Here is a 22,643-nt window from a genome sequence, read left to right as displayed (position 1 = left end):
AATGAATAGTTGGCTGAATGAGAGGCACTGTTGGACAGCAGCAGTGGAGGGAAAAAGACTCAAAGGCCGATGATTTGATTTGCCTCCAATTTGCCACTTATTTTCTTCCTCCCTGGCTCTTCAACTCTGCTTTCTTAACACACACACACACACACCTCCACTCTTATGAGAGTGGCCATTATTTAGCTTGTAACCAAGCACCATTTTCTTTTCTCCGTCAGCCTGTAGCCTAAGAGCTTATTGGAAAGCTATCAGTACTCTCTGAACATGGAGGGAGAGTCTGTCGAAAGCACAGAGGGGAGAGGAGTAATATTTCATTACTGCAGTACATTTATTTAATATATGATACGCTTTGTGAGGTCCGTCCACACTGAAATACAGTGTGCGTGTGTGGAAATGAGAAACCAATCAAACAATAAGGACATTTAGAAAACTTTTAGATTTGCTGTTTTTGATTAAGTCTGTTTGTTGAGCTACCGTAGAGGATGCACATATGATTTAAGCCAAATATTAGTTGTACAGTCCATAAAAAAGCAACTGTTTTCAACTCAAAAGATGGAGAAACTTACGTTTGTCTACTGTAACCGATAACTATAGGTTCATAATATCACCATAGACGTTGCTACAGGAATTATACAAGCCGCTCTCTAGAGTCAGTGTTTGGCTTGTCTGCTCTGGGCTACTGTAGAAACACAGCAGTGCAACATGGTGGGCTCTGTGGAAGAGAACCTGCTCCCTCTGTAGATATAAAGAGCTCGTCCGAAGGTAGCGAAAACACAATCATTCTTATTTTCAGGTGTTTCACACTAACAAAAATATACTTATTGATATTCCATTTCTGCCAATAGTTGCCTGTAAATCCTACACTGGTCCTTAACTGCATCTATGTGACATATGGCATTTTGAGCAAGCATGCATGACCCCCACTAAGAAGGAACACAGGATATACAGGTTAGCCGTCATATGCACAGAAACTTCCTGGTTTATACTATTACTTCACATATGGGATGTTTAGATAAGATAATCCTGGAGAAAAGTATTACCAAATGCTGTATTACTGAACTGTGTCTACTGCAGAACTGCTTCTGGTACACAGCGTGCAGATGTTGTGAAGGCTTACCCGAGAAGTAACACATTTCCACATGAACGTGTGAGCGCACACACCTCTCCATCATACATGCGAGGCGGCGACACCGATGTTGGTGTCACCGCCGGTGCTGCTTTCCTGCCAAGCTGCTGAGGCTGTCGTCTCCGCAACACCTGGAGATGCTTGGCAGCTTCTGCAGGTGTTCCGTCTTTTATTTTCATTTATTTCTTTTCCAGCTTTGTTCTTTTTCCTGTCGTCGAGGACATTTTTCAGTTCACTTGATTTAATTTTTGCAAAGCTGATTTTTTGAGGGCTGCAAAAAAAGCACTTCGAATCTGTTTAAATAAATGAGGTTTTTATGATACAGTGACCTTATTTCTGAATACAAACTGTACCAATCACAGTTCCTTCGACAGGAATACTTACTTCTGTCCCTAGAACACTTTGCATTGTCGTCAAGATGTGCAACTACAGATTTAGCAAATTTACAGTAATTTAAAGTTTGCTAGTAAACAGACAAAAGAGGCAGAACTTCATTATTCAGCTGTTCTTTGTCTCCAAGGCTGTGTCACTATGTGAGCTATTACAAAAAAGCACAATAAAGAATACAAAACGCCGCCCAGTTTAATGCATTCGCAAGGCCAAGGATTTGATGGGGAATCTGAGGTTGGATATATTATATATCGCCTCGCTTTTCTGTTTGCATTTGAGGGATTTTCAGCTCTTCAAAACTCTTTGCAACTTTAATGTTGCATGAATGTTTGTTTTCTCGCTGCAACCAAATTCAACTGACATGATCTGTTTCATTTTGAAGTTTTAGCTTCATATCGGTTTCGGGGTCAGTTATCTGAGCCTGTCACACCAAACCAGAAAAATCAACAACACAGATCTGGAGGGAGGAAATGGAAAACCTGCCCATCAGTCTTTGTATCTTGTGTGCGAGTTTTCATAATCAAACTTCTTGGTGTAAACGAATGTCAGAGTAGCCCCGACAGTTGAACTGGATCCCGTTCAGACGGCTGATTGGACGGGACAGCGGTTTGTTCCAGGGTGAACGCAGCCTGCCTGCCATGACTCACAGCCACATTTGGAAGGTCTGTGCCGTGGCAGGTGTTCGCAGATGGAAACAGAAAAGAAAGTGTGATGCAGGATCAGACGCGTTATTAATCCCCGCTCACAGGCTGCAGCTCTCAATGAGGATTTTGGCAAACAGCTGATCAAACAGGCTGGGTTACTTTGGCTCATGCAGCTGTTTGTCATTGCATTCATGTTTGTATTTGGATAAGTTTAAGCTAAACACAAAGCTTGAGTGATCAGGTCTTGATGTTAAACTGGGAGATCAATCCAAAACACTTCTGGAGGGCCAATGATTATTAACACAAATTGAACTTTCTTGAAAATGTTTTTAATGGAGAATTTCTAAAATACTTTAATTCAGTTTGAGGTGATGTCCACAGCTATTGCCATGTAATTGGGTGTAGTTATTCATGGTCCACAGAGGATATTTCACAGTGATTTCAGTCACCACGACCATCTCTGTAGCACCACACTGACATGTATTATAATAATACTGATTCTTCTAGCAATGCCATCAGACCATCATTTTTACTTTTACTGTTGACATATAAACCTCTGCATGGTCATGCTCACCAGATCCTTTCTATTATGGCCGTTCTATCAGCTTTTATTACTCACAACCATCAAGCCAAAATAGAATTTTAGCTTATTAGGTCGCTTGAATTATCAAGACACATTGTCTCTCGTAAAAAAATAGGGGGAAATGATTGATTTTGTCGATTTTAATGTCCCAGTGACCTCCTCCTCATCCAACTTTTTTAAAATTTTTCAAATTCTTGTGCTCATGAGCCGGGCCAATCAGAACTTTGAAGGCCAGATTCAGAGACACAATCTCGTCATAGCCAGAAAAATAGAAGGTTCGGTCTGACTTTTCACACTGCAGTCATTAACATTGCAACCTCTAGGGGGCCCTAATGAGCTGTAGGGTTTTTTTTTTTTTTTTTTTTCTCAGGCCAAGTTTGAGACCGGCGAGAACAGTCTCAGTTTTCTCTCGTTTTTTTTTTTTTTTATTTAGGCTTTGTTTACTCTCACAGCGCTTTCTTCTATCAGCTTAGATATCAAGATATGCCTCTTCATCCCTCCGCATCTCCCATCAAACAAAAATGAAAATCAGACCGTACACAATGAGATTTCGCTGTTTTTGCTGACTGGTGCTTTGGAGTCTCCTCTGTGGCTTTCAGCACTTTCTCACCGGGGCCCTGTCTTGTGCCATTTGTTTCAGTTAGCGGGAAATGTGTGTGGTTGTCAAAAACGATTGGCTCTGGTGGTCTGAGGCATGCACTCCAAAGCAGGGCCGACAGTAAATTGTATTTTTCCACAGAGTTATTAGGCCATTATTATGGCGCTTGAAGTGAACAATGCCTCCTCATCTTCACAGGCAGACAATTAGAATCATCATTAATCGGCACTATCAGCACATCAGTGGGGCAGAGGGGGTATAATGGAGTTATAGACCACTTATTGGCCAATCAATCAGTGCAGTTGCTAACGAAACTGTCTTTCATCGTGCCTGGACTGAGTGGCTGGTCAGTATTGGAGTGGAGCATGTGACAGGAATGTTTATTGCATGTTATTTGTACTAATGTTCAGTTGTGCCCTATATCTTATCTTAAGGTCATTTCCGACAGAGGCTCTGCAGCCACATCGTAAATCTCGAAGCAATCACGGGTGCCTCCACCATGGAGGCCCAATGGGCTGCAATAATGGCTGAATAAATAAGAGCCAGACAAGAGAGACTGTAACTGTCGTTGTTTATGCTGCTCACAAGCAGAGCCCTGCACCGAGCAGCAGACAGATAAAGTGAGAAACTAGCTGGTGGACGTAGTGGAACATTTAGCAGCTAAACAGCCAGCTAAAAGAGGAATCACCTCTACTCTAAAAGAATGATAATGCTCTGCGTCTACTGGAAGTGTGAATAGGCAATTTTGCTAACATGTATGTTCGCCATAACGTCTTTATGAGATGACCGCATCTGTCAGTATGTTTACTGCTTATTCTGCAGCAAATAAGACGAAAAAACATGAACTCAAGTAATGTGGCTTTAACTTCATGCTTTATTTAACTTTAAATGCCCTGTAGCACTTTATGTGTCATCTTAGATTAAACAGAAGCTCCTATGGTGATTCCCATTCAAATACACAGCAGTTCACCCTATAAGTAGATAAAATAGTCAGTGCAAACCAGGCTGCAAACATGCCAGAAAGGGAGAGAGTTTAAGTCTGCCTGAGTCTTTCTATCAGTAAGCAACACAGAGATGTCGCCCTCAGTCATAATCATTTCTTCCCTTTCCTATTTGTGTCTCCTCTCAGATGACCCAAGAACAGTGCACTCATAGGAACAATGTCCAGAGTTCAGAGAAACCACAAGTGTACAAAGTGGGAATATACGGCTGGAGGAAACGCTGCCTTTACTTCTTCGTCCTGCTGCTGATGATCCTGATCCTGATCAACTTGGCACTAACTATCTGGATCCTCAAGGTCATGAACTTCACCATAGTAAGTCTCCCTTTTCCCTTATTATTTGCAGGGGATCCCAGCGTGTGTTTTTGTGTCTGCAACGATGAATTGTCATTGAAAGCAAGACAAAAGGACCGTAGCTGCATGACGTGGCTGTCATATTCCAGCAAAGTCCCATTTTCAAGGGAGGGATTAGTTCAACCAGCATGAAGCAGAGACCTGAACGCTTCTAAAATGGATATTTGTGTGACGTAACTCATTTTTTGGGGTAAATGTTGAACAACAAGGCAGATCTGTATCTTTAATGTTTCCTGCACCACACTACAACAGCTCCAGCTCATCCTGATATACATTTGCTTCACACTGACATCTTCTTGATCATTTATGACATGTTTGCTGCGGTTTGATTCGCTTGTCATCTCCTGCTGCGGGGATTCATGTGCAAAAGTTCTTTTTGGTTTTATTAGTGGACGTACAGTTTGTATCACACACTTTTCGCTTACACTTTGTTGGTAATGAGGACAAGTGCTTGCAGGTTGGTTTCTGTAGCTTTGTAGTCGTATTGTCTTTGACTGGATTGTCAACTTGGGATGCAAATTATTGGAAAAAAGTCTATACATTTCATGGTCCTTTCAGCCAGTATACTGTAGGTAATTATCTGTGTAGTTTCCTGTGGATTTTATGTATGTGCAGCTGTGATTGGCATTAATACTCAAGTTTAAAATCACTACTCTGGAGTGAATGAAATTCAAACTGGAATAATTCAAAGAGCCATTTTTGCTTTTTTTAATAATATGTGAAGCTCAGGGTATTTTAAAAGCAATTACTTGGGGAAAATCATCTTTATGGGCCTACATATATCACGTGACATGTATAGTGACACACACACACACACAACATCAGTGCGGTACAGCAAAGTAAAGGAACTGGCTTGATTCTCTGCTCATCACCTTATTGATCAACCTTTAACTTACTTACACTCCGCAGTGTTTGCAGCTGCATTCCTTCTTCCTCCTCATTTGCTGTTCGCCTGTCAAATAAAAATAAACAAAACCCTAAACAAACCTCTTCGTTCTCCTCATGTGGGCTGCATTTAGTCCAAGTGAACCAGAACTGAAGGATAAAACCTCGACTCTGAAGCTGTCACCCCTTCTCATCTCCTCTGAGCTACACTGTGCTGCTGCACAGCAAAACAAAACAAATGTCTGAGAAGCAAATATGAGAACCATTTAAACTGAGGGTCACATAATAGACTAATTTATGTATTTATTGACATATTTTGTCTGTATTTCTGCAGCATGGTTAACACTGCTGGGTTGGTTTGACACTACATGCCCCACAGATCACATTCGATTCTCGTTTTTCTCAGTTTATGCTGATGAACTTTTAGTTTCTCTTGTCTCCTTCTTTGCCTGAGCAGCTCTTCCTCAGATTATTATCCCAACAAACTGAAATATAAGTATAAACAACTTAATTTCCTGTTTGTCACTGGAGACATACTGACTTGTGGAGCTTCCTGAGTAAATATCTCTGCATTTAAATAGAAGATGTGCTCACACATTTGTTTGGCACAAAAAAGTAATCCAGGGTGTAATTCATTGTGTTAACGTTTGCAAAGTGCCTCGTGATAAAGGACCAAATAAAAACAACAAACAGGGAAATAAAAAGCTGCTTCCAGTGTAAATAAAAGCAGAATAATAAGTTATTCATCAAAATGTAATTTATAAATGCACTTTGACAGTCATTTGTGCAAACTGCAACATCATAATACACAATGAGTGAAACTGGCTAGCAGCCCAAGTAAAATCACCCTCAGTGCTCTCTAGGAAACCATGTGGGCTGGTTAGAAGTATGTGTGCACTGGGTTTTTAAGAGCATCACTTTCAGGGCTGGAAACGTGCATAAGCATGTTTATTCTCCATCTTTTATCCATCTGGCCCCAGGTGTTTGAGGATTTATGAGCTTGGAATACAGTCAGTTTAATCAGTGAATTAATGAGCAATAAAAAAAGCAAAATAGACATTTACTTGTAGAAAAGTAACACGGATTGTTAGGTTAAAGTATGTGAGCAATAATAAAGGCGTTGTATTCATGAGTGAATGATTCCGCTCGCCATCTATCATCTGCAGTAATGCTGTCTTTCCAAAACCAACTGAGTTGAGCACTTATTCAATCTGCTTCTCTCTTCTTCTCCTCTGCCTGGTTTCAGTTTTAAGCCTGTCTGTCTCAACCTGTCTGCTCCACACGCCGCCTCTTCCTCTCTGTTTATTAATCCACGTGCCTGTGATGAGTCGGATGCAGACGCAACAGAGTACGACGCGCATTTCCATACGCTATAGCACATGTATACAAACACACACACGCACGTGGCAGCTGCTGTGAATAATACATGAGGTCCGCTTCTCAGCGGAACTTTAATATGAGATCTACATAAATCAGAGAGCAGTTTCGTGGACGCTGAGCTTTACGTTCTGACAGAGCGCTGCACCCGGAGCGTTATAATGTTTTTAATGTGTCTGCCTGCAGATTCGGGTATAAGAAAAAAACATCTGAAATGCTGTAGATAAGTTTGAGAGGGGAGATATCAAAGCAAACCATGAAGAGACATGCAGAAGAGCTGGCTCTGTGGATCTGGGCAGTTTTGTTCAAAGGTGGTAGCCAAAATACTAATTAAGTCCATGGTTGTGGGATGCTCTGTTGTGGCCTGAATTAACTGTAAAGTTGTGGGACATGAAGGGTGAATCCAGGCAGCAGCCCACTGCAACTTTCTCAGTGAGTCGGCAGAAATCCATAATATCCCTGCGTTCAAAGCAGCTAAACTGAAGGAGTTTGAGCAAGCAGGAGGTGGAGGTGGTGGAGTTCAGAGGTATGCACAAATTAAATATTTACACCAACTGCAATTATAGAGACAAGTGTGAATAATGAATGTGGACGAGCAGTGGACATTAGAGAGAGTGGTGTTTGTTTTTAGCGTTGTGAGTCTTCTTGTACGTGTCTTTAAAAATGTACACGTGCCAATAAGAAAGCTGTTGAACTAAGTTTAACCGGCGTAGACTTAAAGCTTACAGCGTTCTCGGGGTCTATACGTGTATACTAAAAGCGTACAAATCTGCAGTATGTGTGCATCCACTTGGATTTCAAGAGTTTTTCAAATATTAATGTGAATTTCACATCCATCCAAGTGTCTTTCAGCAAAACATTAAATCCGTCTGACCTCAGCAGCCAAGCAGAAAGAGAATCTCGGCTGTGCATGTTTTTATCTTAGGCCTCATTCAAAAAACACTCTCCAATCTACATCTGCATGTCTAAATAGCCTTGCACTTTGGTTTTGGAGCATCCACCTTAAAATCTTGCTGTCTGTTGACCCCTTTTGCCACAACTGAATCTCCTCCAAACCCCCTCTTCCTACCCGGTCCTAAATAACCACACACACAAACAGAATGCCAGCAGTGTGGCGAATGATCAGATCCTCTTTATGCAGCTGCAGGTTATTAGACCAGAAACAGACATCTTCACACATTTTCCTGCGTGACATTTTCTCCACCTGGGCCGCACTCTCCACTTGTGTTTTGAGCTATTATGAAAATGTGTGTCAAGTCCAACTTGGGAGCTCTCTGCTCTACAAATGGCTCTTTGAAAACCTGCACATAGCGTGGGTCAACAGCTTATCAGTTGATGTAGTGTGTGACTCAGTGTAAGTTTGGCACACACACTGGAGTGCACAAACAAGCACCCGTACAAATACACTGACATATCCAAACATGGGCTTGCAAGTTTTTGTCTCTTTGTGGTAGGATTGTGCATGCACAGACAGGCAAATGTATATACAAATGCACTCTAGGACACATAAAAGTGTGATTAGTGCTGTGACACATACATAAATGTGTGTACATGTGCACCTGGCTCGCACTTTTTTCTCAAACACTCATACGTGGTCATATATACAGTATGTACAGTATGTGCTAAATGTTTCGAAATGTTTGGGCATTTACGTCTTCCTCCAAAAACACACATATATATGCAGCTGTATGTGAATCCCTGACCCTTATAGGTACAGACACACAGTTCTGTTTACTGTAGACGTGACTACTGTGACTGACCAAAGGTTGTTAAAACCACAAAAAAAATCCTGAGCACGAGTCTGCAAGTGAACATCTGATCGTGCACAGGCACAGATATCCAAGGGCAGCAATTAGATGTGTGTGTGAGTGAGGACAGAATCTGGACAGTTACAGATGGTGTGATCATGTAACAAGAACTGTATACATTTGAGGAAAAAAATGGGATTTTCTCTCTCGCAGTTATCAAAGCTTTTGGCTGTCTTGAGTGCAAAGACCTGGAAGTGAGGGTCATCCTGTAAGATCCCTCCTTTCAAAATAAAAGCTGTGACAGTGACATGTTATACCCACTGAATGTATACAAAGAGCAAAATGGTCTTTTTTTGCTTGTTGGTTTCTTTATCCTTGTGGAGCCTTTAAACTTTTAAAAGATGTGATCCTAACTTCCACATGTGTTTGCGTCTTGTTGCGGTTCTCTAGTCAAAAGTGCACACGATGAGGAAGAAATCGAATTCTGCTCACGACTCATGTCTGAACGGTTGTAAAGAAGCCTGTAGAGAGCAAGTTTGACTTCCTGGGGAATATTATTCATGTTTAGAATAATTAATCCATTCTTAAAAATGTATATCAAGCTATGTTGATTATTTAACTCTGTAAAAAAAATGCATAATATAAAGATGATTATCTGTTTTTATTTAGGGCTTTTTGACTAAATAATGTTTCTTTTCTGTTTGCTTCATGCTAAAAGCATTTTTCTTTCAGCCGGTCAGTGCAGTGATGACGCAGGTTAAGACCTTACTTTGAAATGTATTTGCTTTAACGAAACCTTCTGTGAAACGATTAATTGCATTACATTTATGCTGTAGGAAACCATTATTTGACTTTCCTTGACGCTGGCAGCCGACATAGAGCAGCTGCAACATATGGCAGGCTGAATGCGATGCTAAACATTCCCATTGTAAATTAAGCGCACATCTCAAGGCTGAAGGAATAGCAGTAAGATGGGGAGCCGGCAGTTAGGCATCATAGTCAGGGTCAGAAACTAAGAGAGCTCAGGGCAGAACAGTCATTAAAAGTTAATAGAATTCCCATTAATTTAAAATGAAGGGTTAAAATGCTCCCAATTAGGATTGCGCTTAATTAGGAGCAGCCACCCTGTCCACCTTTTTTCAGCAGTGTCAATGCAGCTTGTGCCCCCCGGGTTTAGTTCTTTCTAGAGTGGTCTGAATTACTTTTTTTTCCTTTAGAACATGCATGCAAACCAGTGCAACGGCCATGTAAGGTCTGCAGGTTTCTAGTGGGGAGGAAGGAACGGTCTGCAGGATATAATTTGTCTGTGAGATCTGCAGTTTCAGTCATAATCGATCTGACTTTGATCTGTGTGTTTGGGGCAGTAATGTCAGCGTGTAGGTGCAGGTGTGTATTAGTGTGTATTCTGCTCTTGAGATTGTGTGTGCGGGTGTGTTACTCCTCGCCTCTGTCTCCAGAGATCTACGGCTCATCCGGCTGCTTTTCCAGCTTCCCATCATGTTAAATAGGCTCGTTGTGGCAGCAGAGACAGCCGGGGGCTCTCAGATTGAGACAGATTAAAGTGGCTGCACCTCATGTACATGGCAGTCCTGAGTCTGTGTGGTAATGAGTAAAAAGGTTCGGGGGGGTTGATGTATCGGCTGCCCTTTCTTCCAGGTCCTTCCACTCCAGTGAACCTGGCCTGTTCACCAGCCGGAAAAGCGGCCTGGAGGGAGGAGGGGGCCGATGTAATAGCGAGACTTCAGTACTGTTAACATTTGAGTGTCGGCGTTCTAGGTGATTAGCTGAACTTCCGTGCCCCCTATCCAGACCAGCATTAAAGAGTATAGAGGGTCGGGGCTAGTTCCACTCACAATCTGCTGCCAAAACATGGTTAATATATCAAATCCCACATTTTTGGTAACACTGCTGTAAGCATGACGGATGCTATTGATCAGACGATATAGTGTTCATACCCGTCAAAGTCAAAAATATGTGTTTGAATGAACAGGTCGATTACCAGTGAATCCCAAAACAACATATTTGACCGCTAGAGATCACCAGCAACAGGCATACCAGACCTTCATCATACCGGACCTTCATCCTCATGTGGTTACTGTTGTGAAACAGTCGCAGTTTGGTTATTTTTAGGCACCAAAACTACTTGATTCATGGTTTGCTTTCGAATAAGTAACATTACTGTTATGTACATTATGTAACTTAAGCACATCATTTAGGTGCTCTTTACCCAACATCACCTGAATTCATCCTTTGATCCCACTACAAATACTATGGCCTCTAGAGGTTACAGCCTAACAATAATATGAGTCATAATAACGTGCTTGAACACACAACTTTTTCACCCGTTTGTCTTGTGAGGATGGGCTGGGATTTATATATATATATCAATAAAAATATCAGTTAAAATGCTGCTACAGCATCACTTATAAGGAACTTTGGCCTAATCAGCAGCACTTTGAGGAGCAGCGGCATCATTTTTGTTCAAAATATAAAACATCAAAATATATTCTGAGCTGTATTCACCACAATGCTCATGAACAGTGAAGCAATAAATAACATTTTGATGTGCGAAGAGAAATTAGAGGCATCAAAACTGACAGAGTTGACGTCAGACGTATGATGGATGAACAAACAAAGGGACAAAAAACAGATGAGATGTACAACAGATGCCTGTACATTTATTTAAAGTCCCAGGTAAAAACATTAGTATAGTAAATAAGCACAGATGTAGAGCGCAAACAAAGACAAGGACTACTGCCGCTGAGACCACGGAAACTGACCAAAGCAGAACTGGTGTGAAAACACAATGTGCAAAGAAAGCCCAACACGTTGGCATCATGCAAAAATATATGTTATATATATATATATATATATGTTCGTCAATCACAAAGACTCAGAGTGCCAACAAATGCTGCAAACTTTGACTCCAGCATCATTTTGAACTGAAAATCTGTAAGGAAAACAAGCAAATGTTGACCAGTCAGAGAGCAGTTGTGGTCAAAGAAAAAGCATTTTAAATATTTTACAGACTTTCCATCATACTGTATAAACGGCACATATCCAAAGCTCTTTATACATAACACCATTATCATGACAGATAGGAGTTGACTTTGTTAGTACAGGACTCAAAACCTGGGACAGTCTGCCTGGTCTGTGCTGCCAGGGGGAGATTAATGAAGGGAGGGAGGGATAAAAAGCACAAAACTCTCAGCATCTTCTGTACCTGCTATCCCCACTGGAGCCTGTACTTAAAGTAAAGTGGAGTGAGGTGAACTGTTGTGACTGTGTGATGTGGCTCACTGCTCCTGGGAGACGGCGCTGAAGCCTGCAGGAGGAGGTCTGCGGCGGCTCCACACCAGGCCGTTGAACCGAGAGCCTCCGCCGAGTCCCAAGAGGGGCCAGAGCGGGGCCGGCGGGGCCAACGGCTCTGCCTCCCCGGGCCCAGCGGGGGAGCTTGACCTTCCCATCTGCGGCCAAACTATCAGCACTCGCCCACTCCCCAAAAAGCTCACTGTCGGATGTCATTTGTTCATGTTCGCTGGTTTACTGGATACAGATTTTAGCAGGAAATTTGGCAAGGTCATAGCGATGTCTCTGAATTTGAAGCGAGAGCTGCTGTCATTTTGGAATAAATGGAATAAGTGCGGTTGTATTTTCAACCCGGGAATTCTCAGTGAGCTTGGCATTCAAGTGGTTCAAGTGTCGGCTCACCCAAAAATAAATGTTTTTTCTTACTTCTGCTGGTATCAGTCTGTCCAGATCGTTTACTCTGAGATTTCTGCCTCCACCCAAATTGAGAAAATCAGGACCCATATTATGTATCCCATGGTGCAAACACAGGAAGACGCTCCGACACATTCTGAGAGCAACAGACAGAATAAGAGCTGAATCACTTGGTTGCAGACTGAGGCCCTGATTAGGCACGAGCATTTTAACCAATACAGGCTTTGTTATTTCCTGCTGATATTGAAATACTCGTACTCAGTCGTCACTCAGCAGGGATGAACTCAACAGCAAGAGCTCTTGGAGGGCAAACCCTGTACGAAACCGGACTTGAACCAGTGCCTCTCCCTTGTGTGATGACCCCTGACTCTGATATAACAGTAGCTGCTTTGAAACAGTTCGCAATATAAGCGGTCAGGACAGGAGGCGACCTCAGAGCTGTTGAGATGTTTACCTCCTCCTGTAATCTGAGAGAGGAGTGCCACCTGTATTTATGGCTCAGAGACAAACACAGACACACACACACACACACACATACACACACACTTGTTGTGCTGGTTTATTGGAGTGATTCGGGCCGGTGCAGTGCAGCTGCAGCTGGAGAGTCTTCAGTCAGCCTTAAAATGGTGTCATTTTTGTATTAAGTGCGACTGTTTAGGGCGTCCTGGAAGCAAACTGTTAGCATTGTTTGTGTTTCCCTCCCTTCACTCGGATTCATAGTGAGCAGTAAACTGCGAATTTGGACACGTCTGAATCATCGTGTATCAAATGCAACACATTGTGGGATTGTTTGCCAAAGGCTGTGTACACACCATGGACACCATTGTTTTCATTTCATTGTGGGGATTTTTGAGGGCATTGTACACTGCAGAGCCAACACTTCACACTCAGATTGATTATGGATGCATCCAACATGTCTCCCACCTTCTCCTCAAACTCCTCAGGGCTCATTGAAGTTTGAGCTGTTTGTTTTTGTGATGTGCTGCTGACAGACAAACTGATTTCAGTGTAGCCATTAGGACGTATTTATAGGATTTCTTAATGTGTATTTTTCCACAACTTTTTCCAAGTACTTCTGCTTTTACACTAATGAAATCCATCTGATCTAATCTCTGCATACATTTTGAAACACATTCTGATCCAGATGGCAGCTTTAAAAAGTTCTAAAGGGTTTTTTTTATCTCAGTAAAATAGGACTGACAACTAAAAGGAGTCAGTAGCGTAGCAACAAGGATGACGTCCCTCACTGGCTTCCACCAGCAAACACAGCCAGTTGTGTTCATCTGCATCGGCCTATTATGATGTAAAAATCAATCATTAATTTGCTCATATCAGCTTCCCAGAAAAGTTGGCATTGTGTCTTTATATGTCAGATACTTTAATGAGTTACTATATTACTAATATTTTGCCAAAATCAAGCTCAAATTGAAGCTATGAAGTTTTTCACTAGCGAGTGTCGAGATACATGTTTTTTTTTATCACTGCATTCAAGATGAGGCAGGGTGGAGATGAGGATCCAACAGAGTTACAAGGTTTAGCTCTTTTTACCACTTTTTATTAGTTAAATATTTGCCGAACCTGCAGACAGAGTGACCAATAGCACTGATTTCTGAAAAAAAAAGATGAAATATAGATATACAAGATTTCCGCAAAAAGCAACAATGCGAGACCTCAAAACTGACTTTAAATCTAAAAAGAGAAAAAAAAAAACACAACTAAGAAGCTGAGAGCTTCAATCCAAAATGAGATATCAGTCACGACCCCCTTTCTCATGAAAATCCATGCAATTATTTCTATTTTTGTGTGGAAGGAGGAAAAAAGAACAAGCTACAATTTGAGACCATTTTCCCTTTGCAGATAGCAGTTCAGTGAGAATGCATTTAAAGACTCTCAGAAGATGAACATCCCTGGCTCTGCTGTGTGGATTGTTGGTGATGGTGACGAGAGAAAAAGCAGTAATTTTCCCTCTGATTGCAGGCTGCCTTCCCCTGAGCAACATTGATAAGCTTGTGCATGGTTTCACTCATGGAGAAAGGGGGTGGGGTGGAGGGGAGGTCGCAAAGACAAGTCAAACAAAGAGAAGATGAGAGGGAGGAGGAGGAGGAGAGGCAGCTGATGATGATGATTGTGGTGACTGCTTTTGACTCCAGTGAAAGTAAAGCACTATATGCCCCTTCTGGTATTTCTTCAGGTCAGTATTGTCGTATTACTCTGATATTACTGACCTGTGATATTTATGATGCTTCTGGCTTCACATGGCCCCAGTTATCTGTGTTGTCCTCAGGCGTGAACCTGAATCTGGGTTATAGAAGAAAGATGACTGTGACGGGCTGTCAATCATATCATCTGTGAAATCATTTCTTTCGATTAGCTTCAACAGAACATCTCAAGTAATGCTTATATTTTATTGAGTTCATGATTTTTGCTCTGTTTTGCTTTTAAGAAACCCATAATTTTGTGCTTAAGGTTGTGCAAAACACTCGTACAAAAGGACTGTACGACTGGACTGACTTTGTCATGATCAGATTTTTAGAATTTGTGGTTTTTGTGGGTTTTTTGTAGAGTTGCTGGTCTTGACTTTGGACTTGGCTCAGGACTTTATAGCTAAGACTTGAGATTTCCGTGTGACCTGCGATTACTTTGTCCGGTCTATGCCAGCATCTGTGCAGAGAAAACACAACACAACAAACATAAGCCTTCGTGTGTGTTTTAAATGAGTCACCAGTTTATTCCACATGAAATGTGAAAATTGCAAAAAATGAAAATGTATGTGTTTTTATTGTGGAAATCCCCCTGGTCCAATGCTGTGACCACATCTAGTCTTCATTTCAATGGCTAATTTAACAACAAAAACAATAAAAGTTCAGGTGCTAAAAGAGTGGAATTTTGGCTGTGAGAACAAATCTAAGTGAACCAGATTAAAGATAGTCTACCAGCCAGGGTCAAGCCTCCAACAGTTTTCCTCATTCAGGTCCAGCTTCGTCCCCCATGAATTAGTCCCAAGTTGAATCCAAACAGCCCATTCTTGCCACCGGCCGACAGAATGCAGAATTAGCTGCTGACGGCATTAAATCTCATGCTGTTGATGAGATCGGAGTTACTGGCTCTCATTGGGGACAATTAAACCTCAGTACCTCCAGCAGCCTTTACTGAAAGGTCAACAGAGAGAGAGATGGAAGAAAGAGTCACGAGGGAGACACGGAGAGGGAAAAAAAGGTTCGCCCGAGACTGTTGGCAGACTGGTTTCACAGCTCACATGCAATTCATTTTAGCAAAATTAAAGGAGTAATGAGAGCGGGACAATAGGCGTGCAGTGCATTTCGGAAGTGTGAAATGGAGTTACAGTCGAAGACACTAATTACGTTTGTGGCAGAGTCTGCTAACTTCGTGAATTCAGCACTCAGGGGATGACTAATAAAGCTCAACTTCAAGATTTTACAGTCTCTGATGGGAAAATTAGCTTGCTCCAAGGCGTCCAAGACGATGCATAATTACAAAACATGAAGAGATAAAGACACAGAGGCATATGGGAGTGGCAAAGAATGGTCTGGCAGCTCGCCGGCTAAAAGATATTTGAATGTTTGTGTGAAAATATTTAGCTTTGGTCGTGCTGTTTAATACCCAACAGTCACAACAACAAACAGTCAGGGGGTTTCATAAAAGACCTTTTTTAATGAATTAAACTCATAACGATTTGTTTTCCACTGATGTGTATCACGGTAATTAGGCTGATGGGTGACTGTATTCTTATTGCCTGCAAAAGTTTTGGTGAAAAAAAAAGTTTTTAAGATGTGAAAATGAAGTTTCAGCAATAAATAATTTAAAAAATATAATTAAAATAATTAAGTAATAATGTGGACCCCCTACATTACAGTAAAAACATAGAGAAGCATTCTGGGGACACCATTATTACCAGAATTAAATTGTTACAGGCATATAAACTAGAAAATATAACAGAAATCAATTCCAAAGACATTTATGCAGCACATACCCATTAACAGTGAAATGTGCTGAAACCACTGAGACGAATGAGTTAAATGCTTTCTGAGCAGCACTGTATCCTCCATGTAGCCATGTTTTTAGACTGCTTATTTGTGTCAGTATCTCAACAAACCTGGTTCCTCTGAGTATCTAACAAAATATTTCACCGTTGGCTGAAACATATGTGCACGGCATGAATGGGCATGAATGGTTTAATAATATAAGAAGGTGGTGGGTGTTCTGCCACACTGAACGAAGCGTCTGACTGAAACATGTTGAAACAAATGAAAGAAAAACTGTTGGACAGCAGCCTCGACCTCCGCCAGCTAGAGCTTCCTCAGTTTGACTTCATCAGCGCAGCTCATCAAGGCGTTCTTTGGATCCGACTCATCAGTAATGTACTGTTCGGTGTCATCAGCAGAAATCAATCGGGACTTGTGTCCTGAGAAGGTGATCTGTATGGACTGACGGCTGTGTAGGACTGAGAGCTTGCATGATTTCACTCTAACGGATGACCCCGTCGCTGATTAGCACACCTTCATCGGATGGGAGGAACTCGTCAGTGAAATCAGCTGCGATTGGCTGGACTGAAAACCAGACAGTTTGCCGCCTCGTACATGCTAACTAAAATAGAGATTAAAAAGTACAGGGAGAGGAGTTGAGCCTTCTGGCACACTGCATGTAAAGTGTGCAGTCTTTCCTGGAATTCTAATGACTGCCACCCTAAAAACATGCAAGTCAGATAAGACCTGAACTATTGGGGAGCAAGTCAGGGCGGCTAAAACAGTCGTCTAGTCAGTCTAACAACAGCATGAGTTGATTAATAGTTTATTCTAAAGCCTTGACCACACGTATACAGATATTTCTCAGAGTGAATGTAGCACAGGGGGAAAATATCCGTATATGTGTGTAATAAACCCAGAACGGCAGCACTGAGTGATGAGTGGACAGAAATTTCTGTTCTTTTCTTGAAGTTTGTTCACTTGAATGCAGCAGATTTGTTTCTTCTTTCTACTTTCCACTCTCTCGTCTTCCAAAAGTGAGAGTCGTAACTTGTGGCGTCATCGCTCATGACAGATGAGTCCATATTGCTTTTGTTTGAGTAGGAGTGTATCTAAGTAGGTTTGGTCAGAGCGAGCGGCTGCCTGCATACATTTTTAAAAACAAAGTTGTAACGGGTTCAAGACGAGTTCGAGAATTCATCAAAACTTTCTGAGGTGTTTTGAACTTAACTACCATAATGATCTATCCATCACGCTGCCTGCTGTGGCCTGAGCGATATTGAGTCTGATATTGACAGCGTTACGATGAAAGAAACAGACCCACAGCAAGTTCTGCCTCACAAGTTAACAGCCAGATGTCCTTGTTGTGCTTAAGTCTTTATGAGGTGATGTTGGTGTTTGGCGACTCACAAAACACACATATGAGAACACAAACGCTCTGCTAATGAGGCATCAGGTGGCTAATGTTCGAGATGAAGTGATTGTGGCTTGAAAGTCATTAGTTTGAGCCAGACAGACTGAAGCACCAGCACTCTCTTTCCATAATTACTGCTGCTGACATGCCCTTAAGCAAGGTCCCTCATACCCGCTCATGACACAATGACCTGTGACCAAAAAACAAAACAGATACGACTTCCTGCTCTCTCAGTCAGTGCTTTGCCCTGTCTTACCTTTGTGGCATTTTTGCAGACTTGCTCTAATTGCACGCTTAAAATGAAATATTGAAAAGTAGTTTACTCCTACTATGCTATAGCATTTTATTTGTTAAGCTCACTAATGCAAAATGTTGGAAACACTTTCTTCTTCATGGGAACTTGAGTGTAAATCGTAGAAAACCCTCCTTTTGTAATGAGAACCACAAGACACCATGAATACAACCACTGAATATGTAGTCAGAATAATGAGAAAAGTAGTTACTAGTTAAATCCTGGAACTGGATCACTGTTCACCAGACAGGAAGTGGTCAGAGCTGCGTCTGTGTCGACTGACAGTGGCGCCGTCAGTGAAGATTCGTCCAGGTCACAGTTATCCAAGGAGGGTTGAATCTTGGGCAGCAGGACTTGTTTGGTTAAATACCTGTGATTCTCCACAAGTCGGTTAGACCTGAAGAAGCCCCTCGGATGAGAGGTGAAACCTTTTCAAGTTAAGCTGCCCTAGAGTCAGCACCCCTTGGGTGAAAATGACACTGATCAATATTTCACTTTCTGCTAATCATTTAGGGCAAAAGGCTCACAGTAACGTAATGCGATCATGGCTGATTAATGACATAACAAGCAACTCTGGGCTCTGTGCACCTTTTTCTGTTGTAAAATAAAGATCTCCACACACAGGTACACCAAGTGGAAGAGCATCCATTTTCTGAGATGCATCAAAGTCATCAACCCAACCTCCCGAGACAAGACTCCTCTCTGACTTTGTCTCCCCTCTGTTATTACACTTCAAAAGGCACTTCACTTTCACAGGGTTACACTCTTCCTGTTTGGTGTTATGCTTCTCAGGTAATGGTCTGGGTTACATCAGCCTCCCTTTTTTGAAGGCTGTATTTCAAGAAATAAGCTGTGGACAGCACATTTTTAGTTAGCTGATGAGCTCAAAAGTCTTACTCAACAGCACTTCAAGAGGATTTGATGATACAGGACCCATGAGCCTCCTGCTACATGACAACCTCTCTGACGTTTGTGAGCGTGGCTGATGGTCTTGTTGGACAAAATGTATCTAGCATCTGATTGATCAACATCCTGTTTTTGTTATTTTTCCACGAAGATGGAAGATGAAAGTGCAGAAGAAAAAGAAGGAAAGAGCGTCATTTAGACAAAAAGGGCAAAAAAAAGAAAGAGGGAAAAGGACAACGAGCTAAGATGAGAGAGCTTAAATAAGAAGACAAGAGGAAAGGAGATGGGTAGTAACAAAAAGCAAGAGATTACAGAATAGGAGTTAGTAAGGGAGTCTAAAGATACTTAAAGGGGTATAAAGAACAGGAGAAGAGGAGCAGAGGAAGAGGGAAAGTCAGAGTTTCTTTGAAGTGGTGTTGGACTCCCAGAGGACTACAAAGCTCCGTAGTTTTACTCTTAATGGGAGGATTGTTCCACTGCAGTGTTTCATTTAGCTTGGTTGTTAAACAATTTTTAAACCATCTGAAAAATGTGCGAGGAACCTGCAATGAACAAGTGATCAAACGAAGCAAAACTGTCCCATCTTTAAAGAAAGGAAAGCCAGACAAAACAGACAACTGACAAAATAACAACCGAAAATAGAACTACAATTCATAGCTACGATAAAACTCTCAGTTCCAGTATATTCAGAAACTCTGTCAAATCAGCTGACTTTATTGACAGTGTTGAAGCTGCATTCATCAATATTTCCTAAGATTGAATCCAAAGTCTCTGCCGTGTGAGTGCTTACAGACGAACCTGCGTGGAGTTTTCATGAACTCTGCAGCTCTGCAGAACCTTTTAGCCTGTTCTGGCTCATAGTTTTGGTTTGAAAGCATTCATTCTCATCCGACTTGTTTCCAGCAGCAGCCCTTTTTTAGCAACCAAGGCCCGACTAATGCTAGAAAAGTTTAGTTTAAATGTTGTAGCGGTGGTAGAGGTAGAAAATGTGGACATTTGAGGAGCTTTTCCATTGTCCAGTTAGCAGTGAGGAGCTCCTGTAAGAGAAATCTCCTCTCCGCCTGATGTGCTCCTGTCAGAGTTGCGATCTTGTTCCATGCAGATAAACGCTGTCTGTCTTTTGACCCGCTGTGAAGATCAATATGACCATCGACTGATTGAAGCACTGTTATGTCCATCCTAGCAGGGAGGACTGCGCTGTTTTTGTGTTGCACGCACCAGGCGGTCCCGTCAGAAAGAGCTCAAGTCTCTGAGTCAATGACAAAACGTCCGAGTGCTCAGGTTGAGGCGAATATATATATTTTAGATGAAAGCAGGTCCATCTGTTCCCGCCTCTGCAGAAACTGCCCGTCATGCTGTGAAACTGTCTGAGTCTCTTTATATCTTTTTCTCTCCTCTGCGGTTCGTCTTTACTGTATCCTTTATTTAAAGTGCGGTTATGAATGGGAGACAAAGTGTTTGAAATGCAGCTGTCTGCGGCCTTTGACACTGCTTCTTTCACTCCTCGTCTCCCTCCCATCCTCCATACAGGATCCCAGCTTGCTCACAGGCGTTCTTATCGATCCCACCACAGAATCCCCACAAACACATCTGATACCTCACACCTTTACCTCATTAGCTCTGAGACATCTCTAAGCTAACCTAAACACAGCGCTCATTCGTTTTCATTGGAAAAATAAAAAAATCAGTTGATTCCTTCCCTTTTTCTCTTTTCTTTGTCTGACTCTACTGAGCTCCTGATCGCAAGGCGACAGCATTTACTGCAACCTAAAGTGATCAGTATCTTCTTGCAGCAGGGAACACATTGACATTTGCACACATGCACGGTGACATGAATGCTGGATAAAAATCAGTATTCACAGAACATTAAAAATAAAGTCGTAGAATTAAATGTTGGCATCGTGCATTTCTGCAAACCTCGGACATGTTCTGTTATCAACATTTCCACAATAGGCATCAAACTGACGTTGCTCAGACTGCCAGAGCAGGTATATGAGCTGAATTTCTCATTGGGAGGAGGCAGCAGACCGCTGTCCGAGCTGTGAGCAGCGATGAACAGCAGGTATTTTTAAGGAGACAGTTTCCAGCTGTGTTTGTGATGACAAAACTGGGTATTTTAAGCCAAAACCTGATCCCCTCCAAACCAGAATCAAGCGTTTTTTGTGCCTTAATCTAAGCAGACCTTATCTGCGGCGTTGGCACAAGATCAAATTGAATATTGAAATGTAGCAGGATGCAAAGTTTGAACTTATCCTTGGTTTGCAGAACAGCACAATGCCAATAGTTATTTTGGTGACTGGGTGCAAACACAAGTGTTTTCCACTTTATACAAACATTTAATTATCCCAAGGCTTATACCGAACTATTTTTATTTGTATTGCAAAACCAAACCCAATCACACCCCCACAATCTGACTGAAGTCCAGCAACAAGACGCCTCTTCTCTCCAAGTTTAGTCAAATGAGAGCACTCATGCTCCATACAGGTAAGCTTTATCAGCTGAAGTGAGGCTGAAATGATGAGCGATTTTCTTGATTAGCTGTCTGACAGAAAATGAGTTGTTCAACTGTTTTGATAATCAATTACTTGCTGGGCTCATTCATCAACAATCATTTTCTGTTTCCATAAATGTGAGGATTTGCTGCTTTGCTCTGTTTTATATAACTGCACGTTAAAAAGCTTCTGGAGTTTGCACTGTCGGTCTGACAAAATCAGGAACTTAAAGACGCCTCTTTGGAGGAATAATGACAAGCATTTTTCTGTTTTTGAGATGAACAGCCTAAACTATTGAACAATAATGAAAATAATCAACATGGAAAGAGCAGAACCCATCATCAAGCTGCATCATCCCTCCAGATCTGGTGGAAAACTAGAAGAGCATCGTCATTTTAAATAAAAGAACACATTGTCAAACGCCTCAAACCTTCAGGGTTTAAAATGTGATTTACAAGACAACAGTTCCTCTCTCACACACACACACTTTTCTTCCCCCCTTATTTGTATTCGTGTCTTTGCTCACACATTTGAAAAGCAATGACAAAAAGAGGGAGGTTGATTTTGCGTTTGTGCCGCCACTTCATCCATCTTCAAACTGACGAGATTGAGCTAATGCGGCGATTGAACCATCACAGTTCATATAAATCACAGTGAGACGTTCACAACTTGTTGACAGACCCTGCGGTGTTTGAAGATGGATTGATGGATGGATATGGGTGGATGGATGATTGTGTATTTCCAATTATGTGTTTTAATCATTTTGCTTTGCTCCCATTTTTGACTGTCTTGTGTGAATGTGTGTGTGTGAGAGTGAGAGAGAGAAAGAGAGAGAGCGAGCACCTCTCTGTGTCTGCTGTCTTTATGCATGACTTCATTCAGTAAAGTCCCATACAGTGGAGATCAAAAGGTAGGGGTGGCAGATAAAGCTGACAACTTCCAGCCGTACTCGCCCGACTTTTTTTCTGACGGGGGATTGGAGGGAGATAACATTGGGAGAGGGAACATACAATTCACCGCGCAACCCCGCAGACAAAACTGAAGGGAAAGTGGTTGCCAAGAATGTTTTTCATGCATAGCCCACACATTTCCAACATATGAAAAAATATATATTAAAGAAAAAAT

At 41.8% G+C, this 22,643-nt stretch overlaps 1 protein-coding gene across 1 annotated transcript in view; it reads left to right on the top strand.

Moving 5' to 3' along the window:
- The window catches only part of sgcd (sarcoglycan, delta (dystrophin-associated glycoprotein)), a 140,237-nt gene that overhangs the window by 24,572 nt on the left and 93,022 nt on the right, over positions 1-22,643 (top strand). The window contains exon 2 of the mRNA XM_041952956.1: positions 4,474-4,659. Within this exon, the coding sequence (XP_041808890.1) occupies positions 4,474-4,659 (186 nt within the window). The remainder of the gene's footprint in view (positions 1-4,473; positions 4,660-22,643) is intronic.

Source organism: Chelmon rostratus, chromosome 14 (genome assembly GCF_017976325.1).
Source record: "Chelmon rostratus isolate fCheRos1 chromosome 14, fCheRos1.pri, whole genome shotgun sequence".
Classification (NCBI taxonomy): Eukaryota; Metazoa; Chordata; class Actinopteri; order Chaetodontiformes; family Chaetodontidae; genus Chelmon; species Chelmon rostratus.
Note: the sequence above shows the minus strand (reverse complement) of the source record. Positions and strands in the feature narration are given on the sequence as shown.